Source organism: Engystomops pustulosus, chromosome 9, assembly GCF_040894005.1.
Source record: "Engystomops pustulosus chromosome 9, aEngPut4.maternal, whole genome shotgun sequence".
In the NCBI taxonomy this organism is placed as follows: domain Eukaryota; kingdom Metazoa; phylum Chordata; class Amphibia; order Anura; family Leptodactylidae; genus Engystomops; species Engystomops pustulosus.
Genome location: NC_092419.1, coordinates 46,720,916 through 46,738,550, shown reverse-complemented (window position 1 = coordinate 46,738,550; position 17,635 = coordinate 46,720,916). Strand labels below are relative to the sequence as shown.

At 39.5% G+C, this 17,635-nt stretch overlaps 1 protein-coding gene across 5 annotated transcripts in view; it reads right to left on the bottom strand.

Moving 5' to 3' along the window:
• COL4A6 (collagen type IV alpha 6 chain) overlaps positions 1–17,635 on the bottom strand; it is a 188,711-nt gene that overhangs the window by 12,280 nt on the left and 158,796 nt on the right. For 4 of the 5 annotated variants that reach the window (XM_072123984.1, XM_072123983.1, XM_072123981.1 and 1 more), the window contains exons 17-29: positions 16,449–16,502; positions 15,521–15,590; positions 12,939–13,049; positions 12,050–12,190; positions 10,976–11,074; positions 9,945–10,105; positions 9,365–9,544; positions 8,701–8,884; positions 6,229–6,282; positions 3,825–3,896; positions 3,635–3,742; positions 3,333–3,554; positions 3,047–3,208 (exon numbers count right to left, since the gene is read on the bottom strand). In XM_072123984.1, the coding sequence (XP_071980085.1) occupies positions 3,047–3,208; positions 3,333–3,554; positions 3,635–3,742; positions 3,825–3,896; positions 6,229–6,282; positions 8,701–8,884; positions 9,365–9,544; positions 9,945–10,105; positions 10,976–11,074; positions 12,050–12,190; positions 12,939–13,049; positions 15,521–15,590; positions 16,449–16,502 (1,618 nt within the window). The remainder of the gene's footprint in view (positions 1–3,046; positions 3,209–3,332; positions 3,555–3,634; positions 3,743–3,824; positions 3,897–6,228; positions 6,283–8,700; positions 8,885–9,364; positions 9,545–9,944; positions 10,106–10,975; positions 11,075–12,049; positions 12,191–12,938; positions 13,050–15,520; positions 15,591–16,448; positions 16,503–17,635) is intronic. The other variant, XM_072123985.1, reaches the window with a different exon arrangement.

The following is a 17,635-nucleotide window of genomic DNA, read 5'->3' as shown; positions in this document are numbered from 1 at the left end:
TGTAGCCACCAGGGCACGGGACGTTAGCTGCAAAAGCATTAGTGTTCTAGCAAAATGTAACCTATTGCAAGGATTACTGCCTATAACACTACAACTGACAGCAGTGATACCCCTTATCATGATATGATCTCCACAGTATATATATATATATATACGTGACTGGATAAAGATGAATCCTAAGTCACAAATACCCAACACCTGCATTAATAGAATCTGAAGATGCACATAACAGTGGTGTGCTCATAGTCTGAGGGTGGCATGTTTGGTCTAAAATCTGTGAAACTTCAGGCAGTATTCCATATTCTTGGCAGATGAGATGATTTCCATTATGTGGGACTCCCAATTACTCCATGGTCTTTATTTGGACTTAATACACTACATTTCTGAGCTTAAATACATAACTGTACAAGGCTGGTTTGTGACAATGGCTGGCAAAAGGCTTCCATTAACAAGGTGTATAAGCAACTTTACAAGTATTTCCAAAGGCTCTACCTTCTTGATGGCCAAACCCAATAAGATATGGACTTTCTTTAGCATATCTTCATTTTATCTTGGAATTATGTTTTATACATCATGCACATATACATTAAAAGCCATTGTCATATGTCTGCGGTGCGTGGATTGCAAGAGAGGCATCTGTCCTCAGAGCTCTGTTCCCTTTGAGAAAAGGATATTATATATTGCGAGCACGTAGCAGTGACTGGTATAGGAAATTCTGGATCGTGAACCCAAGTATGAAATACTGCCTTGTTTCACGATAGCAAGTCTTATGTAGCAGGTCATATGTATAAATGTTAATTTCCATAGGTTCCATTAACCTCTCTCATAATGGGCTTTGAAGCACCAGAACACAATGGTTCTTGTACACTTGTTTATGAAATAAGGGGTGTCACCTATGGTCAATGCCCGCAGCATCAAAAGCTGGGCTGTTAGTCCATCTGCTTTTATGCTAGAGAGCACTTTCTCACCTTGGCAGCCTATGTGAAGAAGCCGAAACCATAGAGAATGACATCAAAATATGGAGGATTGGTGATATTTGGAAAAAAAAGCATGATGAAGGAAAAACAGACAAATGTATGAAAGAAAGCACACTGAAATAGGAATTGCCAGCTGGCAGATTCAATAAACACGTGAATCATTTTCCCAGAGAAAGGAAAGAATTGGAAGAAGTCAAGGAGAGTATGATGCATCTGATTGGTTTCTGATTGTATTTAGCCACCAGAGTTTTGGTTAGTGACCACAGTTAGAAAATCATTACAAATCAGATAGAGAATCCTAGACAAGCAGATGATGAGATGTCCACTAGATGATATATGAATTTATAGATGTGAGTGAATGAATGGTATATGTTGGTTCCACCAGCAGCATGTTTCTTCCCACAACTTCACATTATATCATGAACACATACTCAGATTGTACAGAGAACTATATAGTACAGAGAAATTAGCACTGTACAGAACAGAATTCTGGTATCAAATGACTTGGAACCTTTGAGCTTCTTACTATAACCAGCACAACCTGTGGGGTAGACGTCAAGACGTCAAAATTACTTTTTTCTGGCTTTTTGCGTCCTGTTTTTTACCCTTTTTCTGTATTGACATTACAGGGTAGCAGTCTGGATGACTGCTTTTATACTATTTACTACATCTTTACTAGCACAGAGGTATACATATATTGAAGCTAATTAGCGGCATGTTGTGTTTAGTCGACCCCCGGTTTTGTCTATTAATAAATGTATGATATATCTCATTCACCACAGTAGTATTCCACAAAATGAATGGTGTTATACAGTACTGTAAAAGAATAAATATATTAAAGACTATTTGTGATGATAACAACAATGTCTTTCTCGTGGGCCATTACTTTTTTACATATATGACCATTTGGATTGTACTATATGCTGAGCACTTGTTTCCCCCTGGTCCTGGCTCTGTACAGATTGGCTTGCACTAAGAAGCCTTGTTAGGATGCAGCCACTCTACCACTGTTTTTACACTGCCCTTTTGTCATTCATTATCCAGAGATCTTCTGCTTCTTTTTAGTTGTTTCCCTCTCAAATTTTATCACTTGGATTATGTTTATCTCACCATACGACACACACACATAACATACAAGAATCATACATCAGAACTCTCCACTTTTCTGCCCTTTTTGGGAATAAATTGAATCTGTAGTAGGGAATCTCTGCCCAAAGATGCCTCCTCTATGTGCACAGATTATATGCCTCAATCGTATCCCCTCCTCCTGGCGTGGGAAGTACAATAAGCCCGTATGTCTTCAAGTAATCCAAGCAGCGAAATCTCTTATCCAACTACATTGGAGATCTACAGATCCTCCATCACCCTCAGCTTTGTCGTTTTGGAGGAAATATGTGCTCTGAGTAAACATAACTATCCTCAATTCCTAAAGACCTGGTCTCCCTGGCTGGAGATCCTGTGTGCACCTCTACAAGACCCAACACCATTCGTCCACTTCTTTGAGTAGTCGCCCTGTTTCTCCACCTGCCCTCCTTTTGGTACAACAGTAAATCCTGGGAGTCTTTCCTATCTGATCTTCTTGGTACCTCTGTATGGAGCTATATCATATTTTGATAACATTATATTCCAGTGTGTTATGTTGGTTATATCGAAGATAATTGTTGTTGTTATTATTGTTATTGTTGCATATGTGATAGCACAGTGGCTAGACCACTAGCCTGGCAATGATAAATACTTCATCGCTTTGCTATCTGTATGGATAAATTATTTCACCTATCTGTTTCCATATGTTTTGTTTACAGAAAAAAAAACAATAAAAAAGATATTTGAAAAAAAAAAAAAGAATCATGAGATTTGATGTACTCGTGTACTTACGTACGTACTCGTGTACTTACCACACTGTTACATTGTTGCACCTGAGATATGGATATAATCTTTCATGTCAGAAAAAAACTCAATTTAGTGCTCCAGATATGGATACAATGCCACCGTACACGTCTATTTACTAACTTATTATATGACCTGACCAGTGTTTCTGACTGCATATTTTTACAGACTTTTGCACATACCTGGTGACCCTGGAAATCCGGGATCTCCCACAGGACCTTGTTTTCCTTTAATACCAGCAGCACCTCCAAATCCAGGTGATCCTCTGGGCCCTTGGCTGCCAGGAAATCCTGAATTACCCTTTTCACCTTTAGCACCCATAAGTCCGGGGCGCCCATCTAAACCTATTAAACATAAGCAAAAAACATAAAAGCAAACTCAGTTCCAGAAGCAAATCTTTTTTTGAAGTGGTTTAAAAAAATACAATTTAAGTTACACAAATGATGTTCAAGAGCCCTTTCTAAATACCTCTCTGTCCATCAAAACCAGGATCGCCTCTAAATCCTTTATCTCCTATGACACCTGGTCTCCCAGGTTCACCAGGAGCACCGGGCTCGGCACCCAAAACTTCACCCCGGGCTCCTTTAAATCCAGGCAACCCAGGGATTCCTGGCTTTCCTGGTATTCCATCAATGCCATCTAATCCAGGAAATCCAATAGGACCTTCCTCTCCACGGGGTCCAGTGAATCCTGAAGAATAATGGAGCAGAATTTCAATAAGGAATTGATTATTTATGAGTCCCTATACTAAATGCATACTTGCTTCATACCTGGAGGTCCTGGAAATCCACCAAGTCCTGGACTACCTGGTTGTCCTTTGGCACCATCAAAACCACGTAAACCAGGAATTCCTGAAAATCCTTTTTCACCCTTAGCACCTGGAAGTAGAATTTTTATAAAATTAATGAAATGATATACATATATAGTGTACAAGCAATAACATTAAAAATCCTGACGTACCTGGAGTTCCTGGGGTGCCTGGAATTCCTGGATCTCCACCTTCTCCGGCAATTATACATGGTAAGGTCAGGCCTGACAAAACAGGCAAATCAGTTAATTTCTGAACAATGACACTTTGGTAGCATGCTGCAACCAAACAGGCAGATGAAAAGAGCGGACGTGCATTGGATGGTTGATGAAAAAGCTGCTATAATGTGGTTAAAGCTGAGGTTTAAAAATGTCAATGATTATGAATGATGACAAATTGACATCACAACCACCACGTGAATGAATCCCAAATGTTAAAAATGTACCAATATGTGTACCTGTAATTTTGCTCAACATAACTATTCTATTATTTAATATTATTTACTTTTTCTGTAGTAATCACGTCGCTCAATTGCTGGATTTTTTCAGCTCATTTTTTCAGCTCAATTTCAACTCATACCTGCACCTGTGAACTTTTTAATAAATTATTATAATTAAATCTCTCCAATAGGTGTAGTCTTGTTTGGGATATACTTACATCCCTTAAATCTCAATGGATCTCATTTTAGCATTAAAAAGGGGCCCTGTCTGTCATTTTAACCCTATAAAGTACTAGCCCCCTCAGGTAGGGTATGAAATGTCCTTTCTAGTATTCTATCTTTTATGTGAAATATTACAGGTGTGGTGCGGACAATCAGCTCTGCTTAGGTTGCTGCAAATTTTGGCCTGATGAAGACGCAGACCTGGCTCTGAAACACGTTGGCCTTTTACTTATAGTTGTCACTTATACAATTCCTATTGCTGATAAAATTTCATCCTCTAATCCAAATGCTGTGTGGAGTGTCCATCAATAACCTTTCATGATGGCCTTTTTACCTATAAACCCCCCCCCCCCCAAGTCAGAGAAGAGTCAGATTTGTCTGTTATGAGTCATGTTTAGAGTCTGAAGCTTCAGACGCCTCTATCTTCAGTTGTATAGTGCCTAGATCAATTCTTTTAATATCATATTAATGATAAAAGCTTGTGGTTCTGAGGAGCTACACAACCAGAGATAGAGTTAAAATAATGCGGGAATTGGAATTTGGTTCTGACATTTCCACCTATGTCTTTAAATGCCTGTATCTGTAGATTTTTCTCCTTATCTTATTATGACACCAAGAGCATGTTTCTAGGTACTATAGAAACAAAGATAGGGATGTCTGAATAGACACTTACCCTCCAGCCTTAAATTGGAATAATCTCAGGCAAATATGACTCTTCTCTGATCAATTGCATATGACTCTGGATCAGATTTTTTAAAGTCAAATGGTTGAGATGTAAAGAGGTTGTTTGGGTTTTTTAAAAAAATCTATATGGGTTGGGGGCTACATGAAAACCGTAAAGCACTTATACTCACTCAATAGTATATACAATTATAAATTCAATTCTAATTAAAATGTTACTTAATTGTTCACATAAATTAAAAATGTGTTCGTTGTTGAGATGCATATAGGCCCACATTTACTAAGGGTTGTGCGTCAGTTTTCTGTCAGACTTGGCCTGTTCTTTTCAGTGCAAACTGCTTACACAGGTATTTAAGAAGTGTCTGAGGCACACTTCTGGTGCGTGCACCCTGCACCATATACATAGGCCCTATACCCATATACATACATAAATGTGCCCTATAGTGTTCATATCTACAATCAGCTTGAGAAAAGCATTATTAACCCTAAAATTGGTTGCTGTGACTACTGTGGCTTATTTAAGCCCCTCAAGGTATTATATTGTTGTTATTATTATTGCTCTGTTATATTATATTATTTATGTGTCTACTTTAATCTAATATTTGTCTATCATTAAAATGCTGAAGAAAATTGGCAGCGTTCTGCAAGGTAACCATCCACTTACAGGTTGGGAATTATTCATGGAAACACAATACAAACGTGATTTAATGGCATGTGCTTTCAACTCACCTATAAAGACATCACAGTATGTGATTGTCCGCTACAAGGCTTGCTGCCTCAGTCTGCTTTACATAAGTTATTGTGAGTGCTGTCTGCAACGTGACTTATAATTGACATTCTTAGCCAACATGGTGACATTAAAAATACGATGATAATAAATGACTTTTGTATGAGTTAGCAAGCAGGTTGAAATATTGTCACAACTCCAAACCCATGGCAGCAGTGAGCGACCGATGTGAACAGGAGGCTAAACACAGCTATCATTAGCATGGTATCACACCATTCACAAAGCATTCAAGTCATGATGGATTGAAGTCAGAATCTAGCTCAGGGCATGGCTCATCACTGTGTAGAAACAATCCTACCAGTGTCTACCATGCCATGCTTCCAATGGCCAGATGTAACATGCATGCAAATCCAGAGGTTCTAACCCGGAGATCAGATGGATCTCACAGCTGTCTTTTATCTTCAACCTCTAGGATCTATCCTCTCACCTCCCTCTGTGACTAAGTCTCCATTACCAACATTGTCCCCGCAGCAGCAGTCACCTATACCAGTTAAGCAAAGGAGGATAGGTTAGACATAAGTCAGAAAATCCCTCAACAGAGAAAGCTTTTTAGCAGCACAAATATATTCACATCTCTGCATGATGATGTCTGTGTAAGCTTTCATTGCTTTATATGTATATACATCTCCAAAGCTAGAAGGCTTAGCTTTCATGCAAGCTCTACTCTCTATGGTAACCTGTCACATTGTCATATAATTGAGCTGAAAATATAGGAATGGAAGATGGTCCTTGTGTGATTTATTGTCATTATTAAAATGGATTTTCCTTTGTGTCTCTCATACCTCAAAACTAGGTTTGCTTGTATTAAACTACTAAAAATCAAATGTCTATGTCTATGTCAAATGTCTATCGACTAACACATCACCACTGCAGTGAATATATTTGGCTGATTTCACAAGTTAAATTTGCAAAAGCAGAAAATTGAAAATAATTTATTAAATAAGCAAAAGCAAGAAGAGTAGTTACAAAACATTTTTATTAAAATATGCAGGTTTAAGAAGCATAGACCATAGCCGACCCTCCAAAAGCACTGGATATGTTGGAATGGATTCCCAATTCAGCTTAAAACAATTAGAATGATACTTCCTTCTGTTTTTTTAGAATTGCCAAGCACCATACAGAGACATCATTACATTAATTGATAAAGAAAAGCAAGATATTAACTATCCACAGATATGTGCTAGTTAGAGATTGCTGGAAAAAAGAGATACATTATCATTTCCAAAATTATGAAACACAATTATTATGTTTAAAGGGATCCTGTCACCAGGGACCTCAATTTAAAAAAAAAGTTTACAGAAGCCCATCACACCTGCATTGCAAATATGCCTTTCTGCCTTCTCTAAGCATTTACATTACAATATAATTGTGCGCAATAAGTTACCTGGCTTCCTGAAAAAATCCTCGGCTCAGTCCCAGGGGTTGGGATTTGCTTTGGATACATTAAAAAAAAACATGTGACTTGTCTGTGTTGCTCACTCCTCGGCTCTCACTTTGTGCTCCTTCAGAGGAACAAAGCTCACAGTGTGATGAGATGACATCAGTGTGAGAGGGAGGAGCTGTACAGGAGCACAAAGGTGGGGGCTGAAAGTTGAGGAGTTAACAGCACAGACAAATCACATGTTGTTTTTTAAAATGCATCAAAACAAAGCCCAACCCCTGCGACTAAGCCAAGGATTTTTTCAGGAAGCAAGGTTAAGTTATAGCACAATTGTATTGTATTGTACATGCTAGAAGGCAGAAAACCATATTTGCAATGCAGCTGTCTGTAATGGGCTTCTGCATCCTGTCTTTAGTGAAAATTAGGTCACGATAATCATACTGTACGTGAAAAATCTGTGGCCTCAATGCAGAGACATCTTAATTTGCTATTTATATGCATATGGAAATTTTGGTGCATTGTGTGTGACTGCAAAGCTCAGTGCACCTTTTCTTGTCCAGTTAAAAATGAAAAGCAGGTTATTATCAAGGCTGATTTGGAGATGATGCATGTTGAAATATGGAAAGAAGGGGTGCTCTGGACCTCATAACCACGCCCACTGTGCACCAAAAGGGACATTTTCATATAAATACAAATTCAGGCCACGATGTAGGATACTTCACCTAAACAGCTAAAAGTTTAGGATATATGTGACCTTGGATCTCGAAGAGTTCCTTTAATTGCTGAAGCTGTATTTTAAAAAATGCTATATACATGGATTATTTAGAATATATTATATATACAGTGTATAATATATACATATATAGAAATAATTTGAAGAACAGTACATAAAACTCATAAAACTGCAGTAGCACATCCTTTATCATTGTCTGCAATAATTTTCTTCGGACATTGGCATTCAAGAAAAATAAATAATAATATTTTGCATTTAATGAGAAATTAAGGGTATATTCAGACGCCATCTGTGGTGATGTATATGCGGCCCCTTATACGTTCACATATACGGCAATGGCCGTCCGGTGGCGGTACAATGCCACACATGTGTGACACCGTTCTGCGCCGTACACAGGGAAAAGATAGAGCATGATCTATCTTTCCCAGTGTGTGCGGCCTTGTGCCCAGGGTCACCTCCTCCGCTCCAGCGCACAGCTGTATGCCTGCCCAGCTTCGGCTCGCTGAGCATACAGCTGTGTAAATGTACCCTGAAAGTGATTTTCTGTCCTAGAGGAAAAGTACAAAATGCCCTTGGCTTAAATTGTTTTTCAAAACGGATTAAGTTAGCTGATGGTGGTCTACTAGATTAAACTGGTAATAGACTTCCAATTTTTGTTTGAAGACCCCACCATCTTGACAGGATCTGCTAAAATTGTATTTTAACCAAATTACTTGTATTTCGTGGATTATCCTTAATTACGAAGGAAAAAAAGATTGAGTCATTTAGATTTCCAAAATACTTACCAGGAGGTCCAGGATCACCAGGTCGCCCATCCATTCCTGGAAAACCTGGGTCACCTGGGAGTCCGCGTGAACCGGGTAAACCTGGAAAGCCTACGCCTGGAAGTCCACTATCTCCACGACTTCCTTTTTGACCAGGTTGTCCGGGGAAACCCTTCTCCCCAGGATTGCCAAATCCACCATCACCCTGAAAAATGTAAATGTAAAAGAAGAAATGACAAATCCACAATAACTGTGGAAAGTCTTATTTTCACCTTCCATTATCCGTATACATCAATGTTAAAAAGAATGTAGAGGTACAGAACATTCCGAACGCAAGTGTCAACTCAGCCTTAGATGCTCATACATATCCGGTATCTGACAAATGCTTATTTGGCTAAAGATATATCCATTAACTCCAACTGCTGCCAAGTATTCATGTTCCTTTCAGCAGGAGTAGAATAATAAGCCACTACCATACCAACAAATGAGTGGGATTTTTAGGGAGAGCCAGTAGGCCCCCATAAAACAAAGATTGTTGGCCAATCCAACTACATTTTTCCAATTTGTATAATGTATAGGCAACTGTAGGCACTGGGATGCAAATTTAATTGATTATATTTTGTTTTTAGTACATGCATTTAACAAATGTAATTCTAAGCAGCTGTATAGTTCCATAAAAGCTTACAGGTGCGCCTTTTCGACCAGCAAGCCCTGGCAGTCCATCTCTTCCTGGGTTTCCTGGGGATCCAGGGGCACCTCTCAGTCCAACAGATCCTGGGTCTCCACGTACACCTCTACCAGAGGGAAAGATTGGATCTCCTTTTGCTCCTTTCAGTCCTGGAGCACCAGGTTGTCCTGGAGAACCCTACGGATAAGAAAACAAATGATATCCATTATTACATCTGAATTAGCCCTTGGCCCTCCAGCCGTCTGCTTACATTTGTACATTCATTTTATACATAGATGTTTTAACATTTCTCTTACAACCAATTAGCATAGATGCATGATTAATAAGTTTATGTTGTTATTTTTTATATTGTTTATCACCAAAATAAGATCAGATGAGGGACAACTTGAAAGGAAAGGCAGCTATCATTATTTTTTATAGGTACACTGGCATACATGCTCTGGCCGCAAAATATGGCATTGCAAGCTTTGTGAATGCTAAATCATGAATCAGTCTTTTCGTTTGTCGCATTCATTTCTTACCTATGTAATTAAAAATAGTTTTACCTTGGCCACTACTAAAAAGAAAATTTACTTACAGGAGGTCCTGGTGGCCCCCCTGATCCTCTTCTGCCAGAATCACCAGGTAGTCCTTCTAATCCATCAAAGCCATTAATTCCTGGTGGTCCTGCAGGTCCAGGATCTCCAACTATTCCATTGCCATTAGTATCACCACCACAGGCACAGTCACCAGAGGAACCTGAATGTATAGAAAGAAAATAAATAGCCTTGGTATAAGTAAGACGATACTCATTAATTGGTAATTGTACTTCAATATAGGCTTTGGGTGGCAATCTGTCCCTTTGCACAATCTAGGTCTAGTTTTGCAATCATGTGATGCAGTGGTGAAATGCAGTTTTTGGATTTTGCCAAAATATGCAAATAAGTCTTCCAGGATGGCATAAGGAAAACCACTCCTCTTAGCTACCTTGTAAGGTATCTCCGTTGACATCAAGCATGACCTTATGACATGATGTGGGATTAAAATCAAACCAGTATATCTATTCCAGAAGGAACAGATTCCCAACTGTAGACATCGCTGTTTCGACCTGGTTGGGTGTCTTCAGTACAGCTTCGTTGAGTGAGAGGCTTGTGACTAGGGTCTAGAATTAAGAGTTCTCCTTAAGGAAACTGCCAATTAAGACCTCCGTGTAATCGTGCCTCATGTCATAAGGCTTCCTGTAGGTTGTGTTTGATGTCAAGGTAGATGTTTACAAGGTAGCTAAAAGAGGAGCGTTTTCCTTATCCCATTCTGAAAAACTTATTTGCATATTTTCCCAGAATCCCCTAGTGTAGTGTCAATGGCTATAAGACTCCACATGCCTACACGGTGGCCTTAATTGGCAGTCTCCGTAAGGAGAACTCTTATTTCCAGACCATGGATTTTGCCAAACATTTATTCATTTCCTATGGAGATGTAATTAGTGCAATTCTATTATTGTATAGTTTTTGTTGTGCGATTATATAACGTTTACACTGATTAAATAAGAACAATTCCTTGATCAGCCAATGCAAAACCCAATAAAAAAATAAAACACATGTGGGTGAAACAAGTACAGAAAAATGTCACCTTTATATCCTTTAGGTCCAATTCTTCCTGGAGGCCCTTGCAATCCTTTTTGTCCTGGACTCCCTGGCTCCGCTCTGTCTAGTCTTTCTGTACGATAACCTAAATGAAAATAGATAATAAGCATAATAAAAATAGTGTGCACATGTAGATTTGCAGGTCCCCTGCAGAGTATTTTTCTCATTGTAATATGAAGCAAGGTGAGATGGGATTCAGGAGGTAAAGCACAGGGCAAACAGAGTCAAGAATGTGTTTTATAATTTTAGAAAGTCCCCTTTACAATGTTGTTTTTAATTGGGAAATGAAAGAATCTCTTTAAACTACAAGCCCTATACAGCAGGGCATGAAAAATCCTTTTTTTTAATAATTCCGCCTTGAAATATAACCCCTTTGCCTATAAAAAATTAGTTCTATAGTATCTCTTAACATGATGTCACATGAAAGAGAGGAATATTTTTCGAAAACATCGGGCTTGTGGTTCTGTGATCTACAGAACCAGAGATACAGGCAGTTTGTCAGAATCCTCTGAATGGACTCAGGGCTGCTTTGATTGATCACTGAAAAGTTGGGTGGTTTCATTCTTTCGCTCAGTTTTGAATGATGCAGGGGCTAGCCAACCAGTTGCTGGGGGCAGAATCCAGGGGCTGGATAAATTCCCAGGGCTCAGTTCACTCAGAGCTGGTTATTATTATTTCTGTGTGTTTTTCAGCGTGACCTGGCAATCCTATAATAATAATAATTACTTTATTTATATAGCGCACAAAGATTACGCAGCGCTACACAGAGCCTGCTCAATTGGCCCCTGTCCCCAATGGGGCTCACAATCTAATCAACCGGCTGCTATGTTTTGGAGTGTGGGAGGAAACCGGAAGACCTGAAGGAAACCCATGCAAACACAGAGAGAACATACAAACTCTGCAGATGTTGACCCTGGGACTTGAACCTAGGTCCCTGTGCCCAATGGGGCTCACAATCTAATCAACCTACCAGTATGTTTTTTGGAGTGTGGGAAGAAAACAGATAACAGTGGAGCAACTTATTTTGAAGTGTGTCATGACTTTGTATTGTTTGCGATACCTGGTGGGCCTGGAGGGCCAGGTGGGCCAGGTGGACCATCTCTTCCTGGGAATCCTTTTTGTCCATAAGATGGTCTTCCTGGGTCTCCCCTTTCCCCCTTTAACCCTGGAATGCCTTGAAACCCTGGACTACCAGGAAATCCTGAAAAACAAGTAAGTGAGTATTACACTCTTGCAGAATACACACATCCATGCTATTTTCTTGCATAAAGAGACACTTAATAAACCACTAGCAGTATGTTGTCAAGCAGCTGAGCAGCTTCTAGATGGTGTTTCTTTCATGGCCTGTTGTGGTGTCATCATTCAGAAAATCAATTTTGAAGTGAGATGTAAATTGGTTTTATGAAGTCAAGAAAACGGAGATTTTCACAATGAAGTCAAGCTTTCCTTTCATTAAAACGCCCCCTTTACTGTAATTATGGTCCTGTGTTCAGGGATATCATTGATCGGATCTCCTGAAATCCGGCGCATGATGTCAATCACATGGGAGGAGGTGTTCAGAGGCAGGGAGAGCTTGTCTTCAAACTTCAAAGTAAATTTTTCTGGATAATGCCACCAAGAAACATGCTGCAGAAGCTGTTCAACTGCTGGACAACACACTAGTAGTGGTTTATTAAGCAAATTTCTGACGAGATGTTCCCTTTAACCTTTCAATAGGATAGGTGTTCAATATCAGTTTAGTGGGGTCAGGCACCCATACATTTCAGTTGTTTGAAGCAGTGACAAGGCTTCACTGAGCAAAACTAACTCTTCACAGGCAAGTGATGTCAGATCCATTCATGTAATGGAACTAAGCTGCATTTCCAGGCACAGCCACTTTACAATGTCTGGCACTATTCTCTCCTGCAAAGCTTTGTTACTAAGAAAAAAAGAGATAAAAGGATTCTTACCCCTTCCAAATGCTGGAAGCCCAGGTGGACCAGGGGGACCAGGTGGACCAGGGAATCCATTATCTCCTCTTCCGCCTTGAAATCCAGGAGGGCCTGGATCTCCTGGAAAACCTATGATGAAGTACATAACAGAGTCATATGTCTATACATGAAGCTATTGGAAGATAATGTAAATTAAATAAGGATTCTTCTCCCCTTAACAGGGTCAATGAAGTAGTTATCCTTTTATGAATACTTGTGTCAACTGTATAACTTCTGGGAAACTGCTGGGTTTGGTGTTCACATACAATGCTACAGCGAATTATATCAACAGTGTTAGAGGATTCTTTAACAAATTTAGTGCATCTAACAGTGTCCACATATAGGGTCTATAGGAGGGCGCAGGCAATACCTCTTCTTCAATAAGTATGTATATGAGAATACTAAGTGGATACAAGGCTTTAGGACTGATCATCCACACACTCCAAAGATTTATAGTATTGCAGAAACATTGGCCCCTACCAAAAATAAGACTGATTTGAAATGAATCACATATATAATATGTCCTGTATTAGGCCCCTTGATCACTAACTTTTTATATGGCTGTGTACTAACGGTACCATTGTAATGTGTGCAAGGGGTCTTGTAGTAGTGGGATCAAAAGTATTTCCATACCAGAAATCATGTGGGTGAGTGCAAAATGTTTGGATTCTGTGGGGCACATGTATCATAGTTTGGTCTCTCTGTGGTGAATTTTAGAGACATTTGGCAGCTAGTTTTTGCACCTTATGTATGATCCTGTCTTTTTACTTGTGGTACATGTTCAGTTTTTCCTATCCTGGCAGGCGCAAATTTTGGCTTCTTTTTGAGACTTTTTGTTGCAAATGTCTCAAATCTACATGGACACAAGCCACGTGAGGGGTTATATACAGGAGAGGACACAAGCCATGTGAGGGGTTATATACAGGAGTGAATACCACTGTTAATTTGAAATTTAACTTGTTGCATTTTTAATGCATTTTGAAACCTATTACAACAGCTGAGGAGAGGTGATTTTCATAATTACATTACTGTTAACATTTGAATTTACAAAACAAACAGTAAATGTAATGTTAACACATACGTTAACGTGGCGATAATATTGCGTTTGGAAAAGCAAATATTAACAGTAATGAAATAAGGCAAATGACCTCCCCTCAGCTGTTGTAATTACTATCAAAATGCATTATATACGCAATTAAACCACTACGTGTGACCTCACCCTTAGAAGTAACCAATAAAAAAAAATGTTACGGTTACTGTGCAAAATGTTAAACAGTTAAAGCATGTGAAATAATTCCAAGTTAAAATCGGGTCCATGAAAAAAAAAAATTCCTTTGCACCTGCCCTGGACCAGGTGCAGAATTGCACCAAAGTTGGCCCAAAAATGGCGCACAAACGGCAAAATGTCGCACGGAACATCTGGAAAACAAAAATACATAAGGCACATTGCACAAGGTGCAAACCAAGAGTTAAAAGTCGCAAAAATGGTGCAAAAATGGCAAAAGTCGCTAAAATTAGACAATTTGGCTAGCTGAAACTATGATACATGTGCCCCTGTATCTTGGTAACCCAGTATCACAAGTATTTAGATGAGAACGATGCTCAATATTGCAGTTACAGTTCTTAGGGACTGATTTTAGTTGAAGTAGTGCTCAGTCTATCTACACTTGAATATACTGGCTCAGCACAATAGTGTAGCTGGGCAGAGATACAGCTGTGCAGGTACTATGGGCAGAAAACTGTAAGCATGTTCAATGTCTGCACCAAACGTTATGATTTACCGTATGTTTAGTTTTAGTTTGTTTTTAGAAAAGTTCAAGGTTAATCTAAAATTAATCTCTGGCACTCACTTAGACTTAGTGACTGGGGGTACCAGAGATAGCCAAGTGTTGCTCCACCTATTAGTGAGCTCAAGACTCTCGTTTATTCACATAACTGGGGGTCTCATTCTCGGTATCAGTAAGGGTCCAAACAGTTGTACCCTGATTGATCACCTTGTTATCTGATATCCCATGGATAAGAGATAACTTGCAAACTTAGTACAACCCCTTTAAGCATTAAAGGGGTTGTCCGAGACTGTATAAAAAAAATAATGGTGGCCGGAAGGGGACTGCTTAAAAATATAAACATGTACTTAACTCCCAACGCCCTTCCGGCATCCTGTGATGCCATTGATTCCGCCTGGAAGCTGAATGTGGAGCGGCTTCCGTGCCCCTGTTTGTTTCAACGGGGCACGGACCGGAGCTATGGCATCGCAGGACACCGGGAGGGTGCTGGTTGGTAAGTCCATGTTTATTTTTTACGCAGCCCCCCCCTCCCCTCGGCCACCATTGTTTTTTTATTCAGTCTCGGACAACCCCTTTAACACATTTTCTAGAAGATGGCAATTGGCCCCTTAAAATCTAATCACAGGTAACATGATTCTCAATCTTTATTATACATTGTTTAAAAATTAGCTGTACAGAGCAGTTGTGAATGAAGGGAATATTACAGTGTAATAATATCAATTTATATCATAGCGATGTTGATAAAAGATGTATTACCGATAAGTAGTTTGTTACCTGGAATAGCTGCTCCACCATTATTAATATATACTGGGCTTCCTGGAAAACCTACATCTCCTGATTCACCCTAAACAAAGAAAGCAACTGGATAAATTGTCATAATAGAGGCACAGAAAGTTAAAATAAACCCTTCACTTTCAACATGAAGTTGCCTGCTTGACTCCTAAAGGACATGTACCATCAGGAAGAAGGATACCAAGCACACTGACATACTGGTGTGTGCCCCCTCTGGCATGATCTGCTCTTCTTTTATCTTCTTATGCCCTTGTTTTTACAAGACAAAGCTTAAAAACATATACAAATGAGCCTCAGCAGCTCCATAGCCCAACAGCTATGAAGCCTAGAGCCAAACAAGGGCATAAGAAGCTAAAAGAAGAGTGGATCCTCCCAGAGGAGGCACACACTAGTATGTCAGTGTACTTGGTTTACAGTATTTCATCCTGGTGGTAGATTTTATTTAAGCATATAAATAAAGCTAATATTTTCTCACAGATTTGTAGATTAATCAAATTCACTGCCAATAGATGAAATCGCTTTTTAAAATGACAAGTTTCTTCAAAAACAAAACATTCACTCACATTTCTTCCATAGAAAGTGGTATCATATTTAGTAACACAACCCCCTGATATACATATTTCTCTGAGTTTTTTCATGAATTAGATATTGATGTCCTATTTTTCAGATCATCGATACCAGATAGCTAGGGGTTGACTATGAGCTGATAACAGAAGCCTTATAACCAGAAGTATCACATTGTACGGATCAGGAGATTCACAGCGCTGGCTACCTGCTGCTCCTATTCGCTTGAATTAGTCCCTTCCAATGACGTTAACTAAGGATGCATCGGCAATTGCATCAGCCTTTTTAATGAATAAAAAACTTTCAATTTTGAATTAAGAAACACTAGGATTAGGATAGTTATTACCTTCATTCCCTTGAAACCTTCGAATCCAGGTTCACCAGTGATACCAGAACGACCCTGTGAGGACATTAATACATGTGAGTACTTCATCCTAGACACGTGATGACCTTGTGAATAGGTTGTTAGTATGATACTGTGTATGTCACAGGTGTAACTAGGAAAGGCAGGGCCCCATAGCAGGATTCTAAATGGGGCCCCCTTGCCACTTAAAATATATACATGCTGACATATGCGAGTAACAATTACACATTTATACACTTATGTGCAAACATATGGAGCATATACACACATCCAATGCCATACACAATTGTACAGCATATATACACACACACATACAGAATAGCCGAGCCGTAGCCAGGCGAACATATGTTCGGCGCCATTGATAGGAGGAGGGGTGACCCCTCCCCTCTCCAAAGCAATGCATGGCGTACAGGCTATAACAGGGGGAAAGATAGGACATGTGCAGAAAAGTATCACTCCATGCGGCCATTGCAGCTTATGGGGGACGTATGTATGGCCTCAAGCTTGCGGCTGTACATACGTCCCCCATACGGTAGTGTGAATGCAGCCTAATACAGTATATACACACCATAAACCGTACACACATATAGCACAGATACAGCGTATATACATGACATATATGTAGCATAATATTTATATACTGGTGCACATTCTCCACAGTGTGGTTGATAAGGCTCCCTGACACTCTGGGCCCCATAGCAGCTGCTATGGCTGCTACCGCTGTAGATACGCCCCTAGGGCATGTGAAACAATTGACTGTATCTTGGTTACTGCTACCATAAATTAAAACATTAGGAGCTGATTCGTGTGCTTCAGTTCTGTTATCCTATTACTATCTTCTCAGAGTAACACAACTTTTTTGTCAGATGATCCATTACTGAACACACATATCTGTTCTCCAATGCCTCGTCCACAAACTCTTAATGTTTAACAATTTTCTTTATATCATTCATTAAAGTGTACAGCATATTCCAATATTTTGGTAAGATAACTATTGGGTTTTACATTCAATTTGAAGTCGTACTATAGCTCTTGAGGCTCCACACAAGAAAGCAATCTCCTTGGCTCAGGTTCTTGCTTCTCCTCATGGTTGGGCACTGTCTAGCTGCCATCAATAATGTAAGGCCTCTTTCAAACTGGCATTGTTTTTCACTTCTGTGGTTCCGTGA